Source organism: Azolla caroliniana, unplaced genomic scaffold, assembly GCF_043228905.1.
Source record: "Azolla caroliniana isolate FFs.n. ecotype wild unplaced genomic scaffold, voAzoCaro1.0.p SCAF_8, whole genome shotgun sequence".
Taxonomy (NCBI): Eukaryota; Viridiplantae; Streptophyta; class Polypodiopsida; order Salviniales; family Salviniaceae; genus Azolla; species Azolla caroliniana.
In genome coordinates this window covers 22,272,182-22,288,251 of record NW_028230443.1, presented here as the reverse complement: position 1 = coordinate 22,288,251, position 16,070 = coordinate 22,272,182, and the positions used below count along the sequence as shown (strand labels likewise).

General features: G+C 39.4%; 1 protein-coding gene across 1 annotated transcript; it reads left to right on the top strand.

Annotated features, from left to right (window-relative positions):
* Positions 1–9,258, top strand: LOC147861376 (Ypt/Rab-GAP domain of gyp1p superfamily protein). The gene is made up of 10 exons (XM_087323641.1): positions 1–244; positions 830–992; positions 5,058–5,253; positions 5,377–5,447; positions 5,629–5,766; positions 5,853–5,944; positions 6,252–6,523; positions 7,178–7,263; positions 8,214–8,315; positions 8,862–9,258. The coding sequence occupies exons 1-10, from the start codon at positions 162–164 to the stop codon at positions 9,024–9,026; spliced, it is 1,368 nt and encodes a 455-aa protein (XP_087179767.1). The 5' UTR covers positions 1–161; the 3' UTR covers positions 9,027–9,258.
* Positions 9,259–16,070: the final 6,812 nt, after the last annotated feature.

Below are 16,070 nucleotides of genomic sequence, written 5' to 3'. Positions count from 1 at the left end.
TATGTATATCTGAAGACAGGTAAATGGCTCTCTTCCGAGATCCATTCTACCCTTGTTCTGAAGTTTTGTTCGAACCTATCTCATCTCACATTTCAGGTACTATGGCAGCCAATCTGGCAAAAGCAGGAAACCCTCTGTAGAATTCTGACAATAGAAGAGAAATGAAGCCTCCTGCTGAGAATGAAAGCAAGAAGGATGGGAATCTAGATAGCAGATTCAACCAAACTCTCAAAAGTGTTCAAGGGTAAGGGTCAGGGTCATATATATTAATAATGTGGTATTTTCGTGATTCAAGGCTCTCTGCATACAACATTTGGATTGATGGCATATGTATATTTTTTCTGAAGGGTATGTATGATTCACAACTATGGAGATTTCGTCATCCATATGTGAGCTAGTAGTTTCATGTTGAGTATGGGAGTACCCAAAATTTCTAGCTCTTTTGGGTTGCTCTTTTAAACCTTTGTCCCTTCAAACCTCATTTGAGTTTATGGAATAAAGCTCACATATTGGTAGTCCTCATTCTCATGGGATGGGAGTCTATGAAACTTGAGTTTATACGTTTAGCTGTTAGGACTTGCACTCTTACATGGGCACCTCTTTATGTGATTCACGTTTTTGGTATTCCTCATTCATATGGGATCTCTGTAACTTGGTGTTCGGTTTGCTCTTTTAACTCACTTTCTTCCCATATAATATGCAGATTCATTCATGGCATGGATTACCTTATTGTAGTGTGTTGCACATATTCATTTCCTCATTTCACATCATACATTTGTTTTTGTATTGCCTTCTTAAAGATTTGTCCTTTTATATTACTATGTGTTAGGTTGTTGAGTGGCAGATCATTCCCTGGTAGAGTCCTACTGAGCAGGAACACAGATACTACAATCAGAAGCTCTCGGGTGACAAATCCTGCATCAACTTCAGACCGATCTGATGGAGATAATGATCCACCCTCAGATTTTAGTGATGTTGGAGGCTATGTTAAGGTACTTATTTTCGTGTTAGAATACATATTTTATTGCTATGATCATGAACGCGTTGCTACTTGCAAGGTCTCAAGAAATGCGGCAAGATTAATGTTTGCTTGATGAGTTGAACACCCTAATTAAAGCTTACTTATATACTTCCAACCCATTCAAAATTTGAAATTGTGCCTTGGAAGATACTTTCTATATTTAAGGGATCTAGCCTATCCAAGCATTCGGGAGCCTAGACTAATTCGTGTGGATTACAACATGTTAGATATAAATATCTTGTTAGTTTGTTTATTGAAAAATAGCTGATGAGTTTATAAAACAAGAAAGCATTGAAGTGGTTACAATTAGGGATGGAGTTATCATACTTCTGTATGGTAGCAGATACTTTAGAATATGCATGTGTTTGAAAACTTTTGATAATAAGTTGAGTGTCATTAATGCCAAAACAAAGATTATCGTTATGAAAGCTCAAAATAAGGATAAACCTTGCATCACACACAATAATAAGCTACTTGACTAAATGTTTAAATACCTTTAGTTTGTACACTCTCCAATCATCGGTGGAATGATTGTACTCCTGCCGCTTACAAGTAGCAAAGAAGTCTTGTTATGCATTTGAGCACATATTCAACGGAGGAGAAATAAAATGTTGGGTTCTCAAATGTAAAGAATGCTGATTCTTGATGAGTCATGGTGTGTGCAAGCATTGTGCATGTCTGAGCAAGAGAAAGGACTATATCGATAGACTAAGAATCATTATAAAAACAATGCCCCAACTGGGCTTTATACACAAGTCCCCTAGGGACTACCACATTAAGTGTGGTTGGTGGAATCTAGTCACAGACATCCACTCGAGTACGATTCTATCATAAGAATATCTACGGTTTTTTGACCACATTTACACTTGCCAACGGACTAGATATCAAAATCTAGTTCTTCATGTAACTTAATAGTTCCATGGAGTATAATAAAGTGTATTTACACACTTTTTACACACATTGTGTTTTTCAATAAGCACATGTTTACCCAAGTTGACCTTGATTCGCAATATGTCCCCTCAAGGTCAACTGTGTGTCTTGTTGAGATCTGAGATCGGTTGTCTAAGACTCGGTTGAAGCTGCTCGAACTGTTGGGCCGTGGTCTTCACATTGCTCCTCTGTACTTGATCTTGATCAGGAAAGGTTGATCTGGCCAATTCAAAAAATGTCAATCAAGAAATCTCGGGATGCTGGAGTTTTCTACTGGGATTATGCAACTGGAGTTTTTGCCAAGATTCCCATCTTTTTCCTTCCGGTCCACCGCTGTCTTTTCCTTTTGCTCTGGGCATAGACTTTTTCAACATGGGCACTTGTATTATCATCAGGTGCTGTGTCATTGTCGGGCTTACCCTAGATCTTGTCGTCATTGGGCTTATCCTCTTCTTTGGGCTTTCTCTGGATAGCTTCAGTTTTAGGTGGCGAGCCAATGGTCAGCTTTACCCTTCTTATCTATTGTATGCCTTTCTTCTCCACATGCTCCTTGGTATCAGTATTCGTTCCTCTACTTGTCGTCCTTGTACTTGTGCTCCCCTTCGAGCTTGGGATGTCGAGTGGTCCAAGGCCTAGATCCATTGAGAATTGCAACAGCTTGTCGAGACCTAGTGCTGAATTGCTAACAAATTTTCGAACTTGAACTGAACTAAACCAAACCTTTTAGGTAATCCGTTAAACCATAGTCTATATGCTTTGGTTCTGTTCAAATTGAACTGTTGCTGATTGCTACTCCTGGTGTCCTCATTATAGGTGCACCATATTCACTATCAACGGACTGGGGTGACTGATTCGAGTCGTCACCCAAGGCCGTGCTCTTGGCCTTGTGCTCAGGCATCTAGCCCTTCCTCCTTTCTATATGGGTGTACCATCAATGGGACACAATATTAGAGGTTTGTTCATGCTAGGCAATATTCTGATTGCTTGACTGTACCTGAGATCTGGTTAGCCAGAGTAAGCGTGGACTCTTTGTTGAGTCCCTACCCAAAATGGTGATCGGCCTCTCTTTTTCACTCTCAAGATCCAAATCGTGCCACAACTCGAACTTGATATCAGACTCTGCCTTGAGTCCCTTTGCGTACATCGTGGTGTTTACCTCAGTCGCATCAGTGATAAACATGTGGCCTTTTCTTCTTCCATGAGCGATAAGGTGGCCTTTATCCTTGATGAAGGAACCTCCCATGCTGAATTGTTCTTGCATTTCTAGCTCCACAATTTGGCCAACCTAGACCAAATACTTCGTAATCATCCAGACATGCAATATATCCTTGATGTAGCCCTTGTTGTGATTGCTAAAGGATACATGCCTGATGTGCTTGATTGTGTGTGGAGTCATTACCAGTCTCCACCACACTGAGCTTCTCAGGTTCCCTCAAATTCTTGAACCATTCTTGATGGCATGTCATGTGATTGGAGACTCCTGAATCCACGAACCATAGATTATCAGGTTGGGAACTGCACTGTCATGCTATTCTCTAGGAGTTGGCAATGGTTCGGCCAAGCTTGAACTGAGCCATTAAACCGTTTTAAATGGTTTGGCGGTTTGGTTCGGTTCAGGCTTGAGCTTCCTTAAGCAGTTTGAGCTTGGTTTGGGATGGCTCAAGGCGAATCAAACCATTTTGAGCTAAACCAGTTCCCAAACCGGTTAAGCCTAAACCAGTTTAGGGGCCAGTTCGGTTCAAGTTTGAAAACTCCCGAACCAGTTAAGGCTTAACCGGTTTGATTTGGACAATGCAAAACATAACCGGTTATGTCGAAACCAAACCTTACTGGTTCCTACTATTCACCTGGTATATCGCATGGCAAAAATCGCCCTTTGATATCTTGGCCAGCCGTCGCAGCATAATTTATTTGCTGCTGAGCCAAAGCTGCTGAGTCATTCTTCTTCTTCCGGCACTCTGCTTCAAAGTGGCTGGGCTTTATGCAATACCAGCACTTGGTCTGCTGGTCTTGCTGGGTTACTCTCCCTTCTGCCAGTTGCCGGGAATTATACCGTTGTTGACCTCGTCTACCTCTTTCTGGGCCATTCCTCCCCTGATTCCTCTGTTGTGACCTCGACTGAGATCTTCTTGTGTATATGGCATCTGCCCTTCAGATGCCGTGCTTTTCCCCCTTGCCGTTATGGCAGTCCAAAACGCACCATACTTATGTGTGAGGCAGCCGAAATAGACTTGCACCATCTCATTGTCGTCAACTGTGATGTTGATGGAGGCAAGTGAATCACATGAGTTCTTGATCTTGAGGGTATCGTGTGTCATAGACATATCCAGTTGAAGCTTTTGAGGTGTCGTTGAAGCAGTAAACTTTGTTTCAAATTTTGACACACTTCTTTCTGGGCATCTGCATCCCAGATGTAGTAATGTGTGATCTTGCACCTATGTTGCCAAGTAGTACATCACCTGTCTGGCACCCTGCTGTCATGCCAGGTACTTGGGGTTTATGCGACCAGGGTGTTTTTTTTGAGCATCCTTTATGTAACTCCAGTAACCCTTGTCAACCAGGTATTAGTGCATCTTGTCCTTCGATGATGCATAGTTGTGAATGTCCAACTTCTCTGTTGGAAGTGCACTACCCATCTGTACATTCATTTTGCTGTTTTAGCTCGAGGTACACCCCATGTCCTGCAGCATCACTGCAGCAACGATAGCCAAGTTGAAGCAATGTATCCAAGTACTAGTATAGCTTCAATGGTTGAGCTTGATGAAGAATCCCCAAACCTCACACACTGATACTGTGCAAAGAAATCTGGCTCTCAATGAGTCGTGATGTGTGGAAGTGTTGTGCATGTGTGAGAGCAAGAGAAAGAACTATATTCATCCACTAAGAATCATCATCAAAAAACAATGCCCCACCTAGTAGGATTTATATACAAGTCTCCAAGGGATTACCACATTCCATTGGTTGGTGGATTCTAGTCATAGAGATCCACTTGTGTACACCTCATAGGACCATAGTAAATTCAAAATTTGGTTTCGTAACATTATTAATATACAGTAACATAGTGTGCATTTATAATGTAAATCCATTGTTTTCTTTACCAATGTAGGTGGAACATCCTGGGCCCAATGAAGTCGAATCATCTATAGATTCAAGAGGCATGTCAGCGAGCTGTGCTCCTGAAAATGATGGCAAGGATTGTGGCCCAATTCAGATGCAGAAGCGTGTATCTGGAGGTAGAGCAACAGATAGTGCACGGATTGCAAAATTCAAAAAAGAACTCTCTGCTCCAGTAGTTGACTTGGGTAAGTTGGTAATAATTTAACAAAATGCTTTTGAATCAGAATTTCTAAATGCATATAATAGCTTTATCAAGCTTCATGAGCGTATTATCTGCATTTGCCTCATATATTATGTCTTCTCTGTAGATGCATTAAGAGAAATCGCATGGAGCGGTGTTCCAGCAGATATGAGACCACTAGTTTGGCGCCTTTTGCTAGTAAGTGTCAGAATTGTTAGTATGCGCTTAAATTTTCAATTCATGTTTTATAAAATCGTACAATTTTTTATGCCCAATTGTATGATTTTGCTCACGTGTAGACAGTGCATGCCCAAATCTGTATATTTTCTTAGTTATTTAATGTAGTTCTCATTAACAATTAAGTTTGTATTTGGTTCAGGGTTATGCTCCACCAAACTCTGATAGGAGAGAAGTTGTGGTCATGAGAAAACGACTTGAGTATGCTGATTGTGTTTCTCAATATTATGACATTCCAGATGCAGATAGAGCAGAGGACGAAATGCACACCCTTCGGCAGGTATTGCATTTGAATTTCTTATATCAAATAACTGAAGTGTGATTATCGATTCATTTCTAATAAAGTGATGATTTGTTTACGTGCAGATTTCTGTAGATTGCCCGAGAACTATGCCAGATGTGGCCTTCTTTCACCAGCCTGTTATACAAGCCTGCTTAGAACGCATTCTGTATATCTGGTTTGTCTATACCTCAGCTATTGCTTTGATTAAATTCTTTGTTTTAAGATTGATTTTATTCTAAAGAGCCCTGTTTCCAGCTGCTTGAATGTACTTCATACATTATGCTGTTTATAAGACTTCAGTTTATCTCAAGGTTGAATCCAAATAAGTTGGACGTGACATGTTTGCACATGCGAAAAAAGGAATCAGATGTTATGACATGCTATATACTTATTTTGTGCGCATTCACCCATATAAGTGCATGACTTTTGGTTGAATGTGCTTTAAATTTCATATGTTGATTGGGTATCTGTTTTGAATTCAGGGCTATTCGACATCCAGCAAGTGGATATGTTCAAGGTATTAATGACCTTGCTACTCCGTTCTTAGTGGTGTTCTTGTCCGAACACATGGAAGGAGAAATGGAAGATTGGATTGTATCAAAACTTTCATCTACCAAGCTGTCCAATATAGAGGCAGATTGCTATTGGTGTCTCTCTAAGTTGTTGGACAATATCCAAGATCATTACACATTTGCACAGCCAGGCATTCAACGCCTTGTTTTCAAACTCAAAGAGCTCGTTCGGCGTATTGACGGTCTGTCTATGCATTTCCCTTCATTGTTATGTCATGAATTCGAAGAACATTTACTGATATAATCTTTTTATATCATACAAATATTCTGTTTTAACGAATATGATGATGTAGGATCACAGTCGAGTGAGGAGAGAGAGTAGGGTAGTGACAAGCAAGATGATAGTAAGAGAAAATATATATATACCCAGCATTTCGATGTACTAGAGGTTTCTTATTACAAAGTTGTCATAGAAAAGATGAGTTCCTTTCCTGTCAGAATATTACTAGTTGTACTCATGGAATATTACTCTATACTCTTTAAGATTGAAGGGCCACACTTCATATTGCACTGCTATTCCATTATGTGTATGTTTCAATGCTGTTATGATCAACAAATCAAATTTGTTAATCTTAATGTTTTGACAAGGAAATTTGTGAAGCCAATTAATGAGCTCATTATGATTGTTTTTGCTTCTTGAAATGTATGTAAAGCATAATTTTAACCATCTTGGTTGTTTCTGACCATCAACATCAGGTGCTTTTGGACTTGTTACTTGCTCGGTGAAGCATGGAATTAGAGTAGTCTAGAAATTTCTGCATTTTCATCACCTCAGAATTTTTATGAAGTTCTGACTCATCTTTTTATTTTTGACAAACTTTGCATCTGTTTTTCAGAAGCAATATCAAAGCATATGGAAAGGCAAGGACTTGAGTTTCTGCAATTTGCATTCAGATGGGTCAACTGCCTTCTGATACGTGAGGTTGAAATCAGAAAATTTTGCTCATTTTAAATGGTCATAGCTCCTAAAGTTTTATCAGAATTTATTTTCGAATTCCATAGCATAGTATGAACCATGCGTACCATTCGTGCATTCGTGTTCGAGAATGATTCAATCATTCGAGAAGGGTAAACACCCTCGAAGAATGATAAATACCATACTTTTGGTTAAACTATTTACTATAAGATAAATATTTTTTCAAGGTAAAAAAAAATTTTAAAATTGCAAAAAAAAAACACATTGAAATTGTAGACATTGAAATGTCTGAAATTTCAGACATTTCATGTCTAAAATTTCATGGGGTCATGAAATTTTAGACATTGAAATGGCTGAAATTTCAGACATTTCAATGTCTACAATTTCATGGCTGAAATTTCAGCCATGAAATCTCTGAAATTTCATGGCTGAAATTTCAGCCATTGTCTACAATTTCATGGCTGAAATTTCAGCCATGAAATTTCAGACATGAAATGTCTAGACATGAAATGTCTGAAATTTCATGGCTGAAATTTCAGCCATGAAATTTCATGTCTGATCATCTGATCATCTCAGAAAATTTCAGCCATGAAATTTCAGAGATTTCATGGCTGAAATTTTCTGAGATGATCAGACATGAAATTTCATGGCTGAAATTTCAGAGATGATCAGACATGAAAAAACGAAAAAAACGAGGGAAAAAAAAGAGGGAAAAAGAGGGAAAAAACGAAAAAAAAAATGAAAAAAATTAAAAAAAAATGAAAAAAAATGAAAAAAAAAACAAACGAACTTTTTGATATCATTCGTGTTCGTTTTCGAACGTAGGAAAACGAATGAAAAGCCTGACGAACACGAATTTTACATACTATGTTCCATAGTGCACAGGATATATGGATTGTATTCATAGCTCTCTGATGTCTGATATGAGCTTGTGTGCAAATGGCGATGTATTACAGATTCCATTTCTGCTAGTGACTCGGTTGTGGGATACTTATCTTGCTGAGGGAGATAAATTTCCAGATTTTCTTGTGTATGCATGCGCCAGCTTTCTCTTGACGGTAAGTCTTGATCTTCTCTCCTTGTTCTCAGAAAAATACGATTTTCTTTTTCTTTTTATCTCATGCAAGTTGTGTGAATAGTAAGTTACTATGAATCTGATCTGAGTTGATAAAAACCTGTTACTTTAATGAAAGTTTACCTTCTGCTTCATTCAGATGCAATTGGATAAATATACAGGGTAAGACATGGGAAAGCATAAGCATTGCTTATAACATGATATAAGAGACATTAGAATCTCAACACAGTGGATCAAACAAATTATTCTCAACAGATGTAGGAAAAATTCTGTAACTTAAATATATAAGCGTGATGATAATATAGTTTACAACCTTATGGTGGTGAGTTCAAGATTGGATGATGGGTGTGATGATGGCCACATTATGATTGATAATTTCCATTTGACCTAAGAAAGTGTTTGCTCCTAAAAGTATGACTTCCGAATTGGACTAACCAAGGGTAGAAACAATGCCATTGCCTTAAGAAAATGCTGGAGAGTGTTTTTCACTTCAATCATAAGATCTTATATGCTTTCTCTACTTGTATAGTGGACTGAACAACTCCAAAGGCTCGATTTTCAAGAGATGGTATTATTTCTTCAACACCTTCCAACTCGGAGATGGACATATCAGGAGCTCGAGATGGTGCTCTCACGAGCATTCATGTGGCGTGTAATGTTCGATCGGGCTCCGAGTCATCTTAATTGTAACTAATATTGTTATAACCTCCTGTACCCAATAAAAATCTACCACTGAATGCCAAAAAGAAGTTAAATTGAAAATGTCAACTGATTAACTGAACATTGTAATTGATTTCAATCCTTTCCAAGCTTTTCAAGTGTTTAGTTCAATGCATGTAAAATCTACTCATGTTTTAGGTTGTGAGCATTGTAACCAGCATTGGTGGATAGTTGATTGATTTCTTTGATGGATTACATCTTCTGCTTCCAATGTAATTATGTTAATTTCATGGATTAAAAGCTGATTTACCTAGCAAGTTAGAAAGGCACACGATGTGGCAAACAAGAACCTAGAAAGCCAATGATTTGGCGAGTTAGAATAGCTTCTAGGCTATTCATTCACCATGCAAATGATCATTAGGTCCAAAGTGTATTCTTCATATTTGATCAGTCTCTTATGCAACAGATCTTGTTTCATCTCAATCACATGAATCACTTTTTGATTTGATGTGACTTATCTCAATAAAAAATAATAATGTTACTCTTGTTTTTAGTAATTGAGATTTGTTAATTTTTCATTTTATCAATTTCTTGTGAGTTACTCTATATATATCTGCGAATTGAGAGGTAGATTTGATTGTCATAACTATGATTCACACTTTATGAGTTATTTCAAGTCAATGTTCAATATCAAACCTCGAAGATGATTTTTTATTTCAATGAGGTTTCACAATTTTGTTTCAAAGTTGGAATACTTTTCAATTATTATTATTATTTTCAAAAAAAAACTCTTTCCATTAGTTATAAACTTTTACAAATGAGATTGTTATATTATATATACAAATCCATGTAGGGATGCAATAGTTCCATCTTATGTGTAGCCCATTGACTCAAGAAAGGGAGAGGACAACCATTGTTGTATGAAGGCTAGTCGTTATTTCAATAAGGTTTCACAATTTTGTCTCAAAGTTAGAATACTTTTCAATTAATGTTTTTTCATTTGGTGAAGGAAAAACAATTTTGGTATGATAAATGCAAAAAAAGATTATTTTCTTTGAAATAATTTTGTTTGATCATTAGTTCTTTTGTGTTTGGGAAAATGGTGAAATATAATGCACATATGCCAAAAAAATGATGCTTAACATTAGAATAGAAGGTTAAGTGGTGAAATTAATAATGCAAGGTACATGCTAGTTGAAGCCAAAGTCGATCCAATTGGAACCCCTTCCAAATGAACATTTGATATTTTGATGTGCTTATGTCAATGAGAGTGTCTCCAGTGGAAGGTAGGGGTAACAATGCATTCATTAGTAATTATGGGCATCCTCTTAATCGTGCATGATGCCAAGTGAGATGATCATGTGGGTGATAGCCTGTATAGCTACACATAATCAATCTCCACCATGCATGTGGTTGTGCTAAAATAAACATACACAAGGACATGAATTTTGGAATTTGGGATTGAATCCAAGTCATTGAGGGGGACAATGCAAAATATACACACATTCATGCATTTATATAATAATGCTCATGCCCTAAACCTAAGAGAATCACAACACAACCTTTTTTTTACTAATGAATTTTTTCTTGTAAAGACGAGGGTTTTAATCATTGCAACACAAAATTTGATGCCAAAACCCAAAGATTTTGTGTGATATTTTAGTTATGGCTATTTTGTCCCCAACCCAACCCAAACCCTAGGTCTACGTGTGAGTTTCTTGTGTGAGAAGGTTTATTTTTGTGTAAATTGGCAAAGGTTCAATTTGAATTAAATTGAAGCATGAAACCATGTTTAAATTGTTTGTCTTGGTTAGGTCAGTAGCTTGATTTGGTTTGGTTTGAGGCTTTCTAGAGTCAATGTTTCGTAGTTTAAATGGTTTGAAACTATGGTTTAAACGACTTATTAGTGTAGGGTCAACACTTCCTTGAATATTTGTTTAACTTGTAAGGCTAATTTTGATATTTCAAGAAACCTCTAATATTTGAATCTTGATTTGAAATTTTGAAATCTGAATTAAGTCCGAAATTGAAGCAACAATTTAATGATTCAATGATTTGTAAAACTTTAGAACAATTGGTTGAGGTTGGATTGTTTATAAGGGTTTGGTTTAAACAAGCGTTTGGATAGGTCCTAGAAATAGTGTAAGTGTTCCAGGGATGTTGGGACTTTTGTTGACCAATGTGGGGGACAATCAGAACTGATTCTAGCAAGAATTTCCCAAAAATAAGAATCTAGCTTGTTCATATTTTTTTGAACCAACGATTTATTTGGTTTTGAAAAAAAAGGTTAAAAAACTAGTTTTTTGATATTTCCTTGCTTGACTCCTTTCCCTCTTTCCCTCTATTGCTCATTGCTCACTACAACACTCACCTTTATCTCTATGTCAAGATTTTCTTCTGCTCATTGCTCAATGCTCATTAATTGCCTTTACTTGCAACTTGTGACTCGAGCTTCAAACCTTGATGATTGCAAGTTGCATGTGGCTCTTCAACTATGCCTCAGATTCGTCATTCAACTACTACAATTAGGATATTTTCCTCAATAAGTTCTTCCAAATCACATTCATTGTTTTCCACCTTTAGCATGTGTGTGTGTGTGTGTGTGTGTGAGAGAGAGAGAGAGAGAGAGAGAGAGAGAGAGAGAGAGAGAAGAAGAAGAAGAAGAAGAAGAAGAAGAAGAAGAGAGCTTGTTTTTGTTGTTGCAGACTCTTTCAATGACAGAAACCACTTGCTTAGAGCTTCATAATGATTTATGGCAATTTTAAATTGGTGGTATGTACTGGTAGTGGTGATAAAAACAAAGAACCGTTGCATCTTCTACTCGAGTGGGACCATGAGCGTCTTGGACTAAGGAGGACGCAAAGACTATAGGAGGGCATAGACGTTTGGAGACTTGAAGGCTCCAAGGATCGAAAGCTCCTAGGAGTCAAAAGATCTTTAGAGTCGAAGGCACTTAAGAGTTGAAGGCTCCTAGAGTCAAAGGCTCTCCAGACTCGGAAGCTCATAATAGTCGAAGGGAGTGACGAGTTCGACAACAATTAATGCGCGAGGTTAAGATCAAAATATGCAATTAGCCAAAGGAAAATGAGACTACGAAGGAGAGTATTAAGACAAAAAACATGCGTCTCTTTTAGGCCGAAAGCAATAGATTAAGAAAAAAATCCCTTTATAAAATAGGGTTACAAATGTACATAGCAATTAGATTCAATGGCAATAATGAGAAGTGATACCTTGAATGATTAGAATATAACCATTATGCTTAAATGGAATGAAATTTGGGGAGTTGGCCGAGTTTCCGGTGAAGGTAGAAGTCAAGTGGGCCATCGAGACCACGACTACCTCTGACAATTACGATGCCTTGAATCGGAGTCGTGTTCCCGTGCCACTTTGTCTCCCCTTCAAACGATCGATGTGTGAGTTTGCCTAACCCCTTCTTTGAATCCACCGACACACACCAACGCTTAGTAGAGAATCGGTCTCAATATATGCTTGAGAACAAGAAGACGGAGAACCCTAAAAACTCACGAAGAAGAAGAAAACAAAACCCTAAGATCTCAAGTATGTGGAGAAAAGAAGAAAGAAACCCTAAATTTGAGGAAGAAAAAGAAAACCTAATGGTGCACTCTTTGTTAGGAAACAGGTCCCTCTGTATGGGAAGTAAGCACAAGCCAGATTGGAGTCTGGAGAGCTAGCCTTGGATAAGGAGTCAGAACCGAATGGAGTAGTGTGAGCCGGATAAGATACAACCAAAGTAGAAGGGAACCCGGAGAAGGGGCCGGATCGGATCTAGAGACGTATCCAATAGGATCCGGATGAAGCACCCGAAAATGGCCATATTTGTAAATATGTTTTTGGTGCACTTAAGATAGGCCATATTTGTAAATAGCCCATAGTATGTATTAGTATAAATACATATAGGGCAATTCATTAGGTGTGGTTGTCATTGTGTTGATAGACTGAGAGAGAAAGAGAGAGTGAGAGTGATTGTGTCTCCTCTGTAACCGTCGGTTTGACAAGGAAGAACTCAAGGTGATTGCCTTGCAATCTTTGTTGTATTCCTTTCTCCCATAGTGATATAGTTTGGAGTTTGTTGACTCCCGTGGTTTTTCCCTATCAGGGTTTCCACACCAAAAATACTTGTGTCTCTATACTTTCACTCTCTGTCTTCTAATTTCTGTCATTTCGATCTTTGCACCCGGGTATGCATATGTGTTAACCGGTTGTGGCCGTTAGTATCCTCTACAAATTGGTATCAGTACGATGGTCGAAAATCTAGGTGGAATGTTCAAACTTACCGACTCCAACTATTCAGTGTGGAAGTCGTGGATGCAGGACATGTTAGTGTACAGAACCCTCTAGCTGCTAATGCAATTCGAAGATGGAAAACCGAACAAAATTGATGCATCAACCCGGGAGGTGATGCATATGAAGATGACGACATATATAAGATGTTTTATAGACATTAGTCTATATAACACCTTCAACGAAGAGACCAAGGCGGACGTCCTCTAGAATAAGATCTGCATAATGTTTGAAAACAAGAATGCATCAACAGAGTTTCAATATTCTGAAAGATTGTGAGACTCCGGTATCAGCATGGCTCCAGCATGGCAGAGCACCTGAATGCCTTCCTAGGATTGATAAACTAGACCACCTCTCTGGAAGTACCTCTTGCCGACAAGGTATTAGCATTGTTGTTGTTGGGATCCCTTCTGAATAGTTGGGAGACACTCGTTGTCACATTGGACAACACCCGACCAAAATGGAAACATTTATCCCTAGAGATGGTGAAGTCGAGGTTGCTGAATGAGGAAGATCGTCGGAAGGACAAAGAGTCCATTACTAACCCAAAGGGCTTAGTCACAAAAGGTGACATGAATCAAGGGAGAGGCTGGAATAGAAGTCCTCAAATTTGGGACAAGTTGGGGACGAGGTCGAAGTTGAGGGGGAGGCCCACCTGCTTCTATTGTGGGAAGCCAGGGCACTTCCAAAAGAATTGTCGACATTTTCGGAAAGAGAAAGGGGGAGCTGATGGTGCGAAGCCGAAGAAGATTCCAGACAGAAAAGGCACCTCAACGATCATGACAAGTGAGGAGGAGCTTCTATTGATTAGCAGGCAAAACGAAGTGAACCTTGTCAGCGACGAAACGACGTGGGTGGTCAAGTCCAGAGCGTTATACCACTTGACTTCCGACCTGAAATGCTTCTCATCATACACAACCGAGGACCACGATTTTGTGAAGATGGGAAACGAAGGAGCATACTGAATCGTCGGCATAGGAGATGTGTGTTTGATGACTTCAACCAGGTGCAAATTGGTATTGAAAGATGTGCAACACGTTCCGGAGGTAAGATTGAATATGATATCAACCAATTGATTAGATGATGAAGGCTACAGTGGTAGTTTCTGGAACAACACACTAAAGCTCTGCAAAGGAAGCCTAATTGTGGCCCGAGCCTAGAAGACCAACACACTATATTTAATGCATGCTCGATTATGTCGGGAAGAAGTAAATGTGGCAGCCGGAATAGCTGGTGAGTTGTGGCACAAGAGGCTATGTCACATGAGTGCTAAGGGGATGCGGAAGTTTGCCAAGGATAACCTCATTCCAGAGGTGAAGAATTTGCAGCTTGACAAGTGCACAGATTGTTTGACTGGCAAGCAGAACAAAACCTCTTTCCGATTCAGACCCCCGATGAGAAAGAAGCCACCACTGCAACTCGTGCATACAAATGTATGCTACATGGACACTAAGTCACATGCTGGTTCACAATATTTTGTGACCTTCACAGATGACTGTAACCGGAAGTTGTGGGCTTCCATTCTGAAGTCAAAGGACCAGGTACTATCCGTCTTCAAGGAGTTCAAAGCAAGGGCAGAAAGGGAGATCGGTCGGAAGCTAAAAGGTGTTCGAGTAGATAACGGAGGAGAATACTGAGGGCAATTCAAAGAGTATTTTCGGTCAAAGGGAATCCAGCTCGAATACACTGTGTCGAAGATGCTAGAGCTAAATGGGTTGGCCGAAAGAATGAACCGGACCGTCATGGAGAGAGTTCAGAGCATGCTTGCACATACAAAACTATCCAAGACGTTTTAGGCTGAGGCGTTGATGACAACGGTTTACGTGATAAATAGATCACCCTTAGTATCCTTGGACAGAGATATTCCACAAAGGGTGTGGACCAGCAAAGACGTGTCGTACGGGCATCTAAGGGTGTTTAGTTGTCTGACTTATGTGCATGTTGCAAAGCACCAGAGGGGAAAACTAGATCCGAAAACTCGGTCATGCATATTCCTAGGATACGGAAATGAGGAGTTCGGTTACCGACTATGCGACCTAGCCGAGAAGAAAGTGATCCGGAGCCGAGTCATAGTTTGGAGGAGAAGACTATTGTCGATTGGGAGAAGGAGAAGTCAAAAACATCCTCCCAGCTAGTTGGAAGTTGAATGTCGACTGGATCCGGATAGGAAGTTGGATCGGTCAAAGACCAGTCGGGAGCCGCATCGAATGGAAGCTATTTGTTCAGATTCGAAGAGGAAGAAGAAGTCGACTCCCACTCAGACGGAGAACCAACCGAAGAAGAGGAAGGTGCTAATAAGCCGGTTGGTTCTAGAGACAAAAGGCCCCCTCAAAGATATCCAGACAAAGAGTATGTGCTACTAACCGATGAGGGTGAGCTGGAGAGCTTCGAGGAAGCAAGGAGGGACACCCATAGAAGAGAGTGGCTAAGTGCCATGCACGAAGAAATGGATTCCCTGCATGAGAACCACACATATGAGCTGACAGAGTTGACGAATGGAAAGAGGGCACTCCGGAACAAGTGGGTGTATAAACTAAAACCAGGAGATGGCGGAAATCCACCAAGGTATAAGGTCTGCATTGTGGTGAGGGGTTTCCAACAAATGAAAGGAGTGGACTTCGATGAGATTTTTGCCCCAATCGTGAAGATGACATCCAGTTGGATTGTGCTGAGCATAACGGCCAACATGGACCTTGAAGTAAAGCACATGGTTCTCAAGACGGCCTTTCTGCATGGTGATCTTGAAGAGGAGATATACAATGGAGAAACCGGAAGG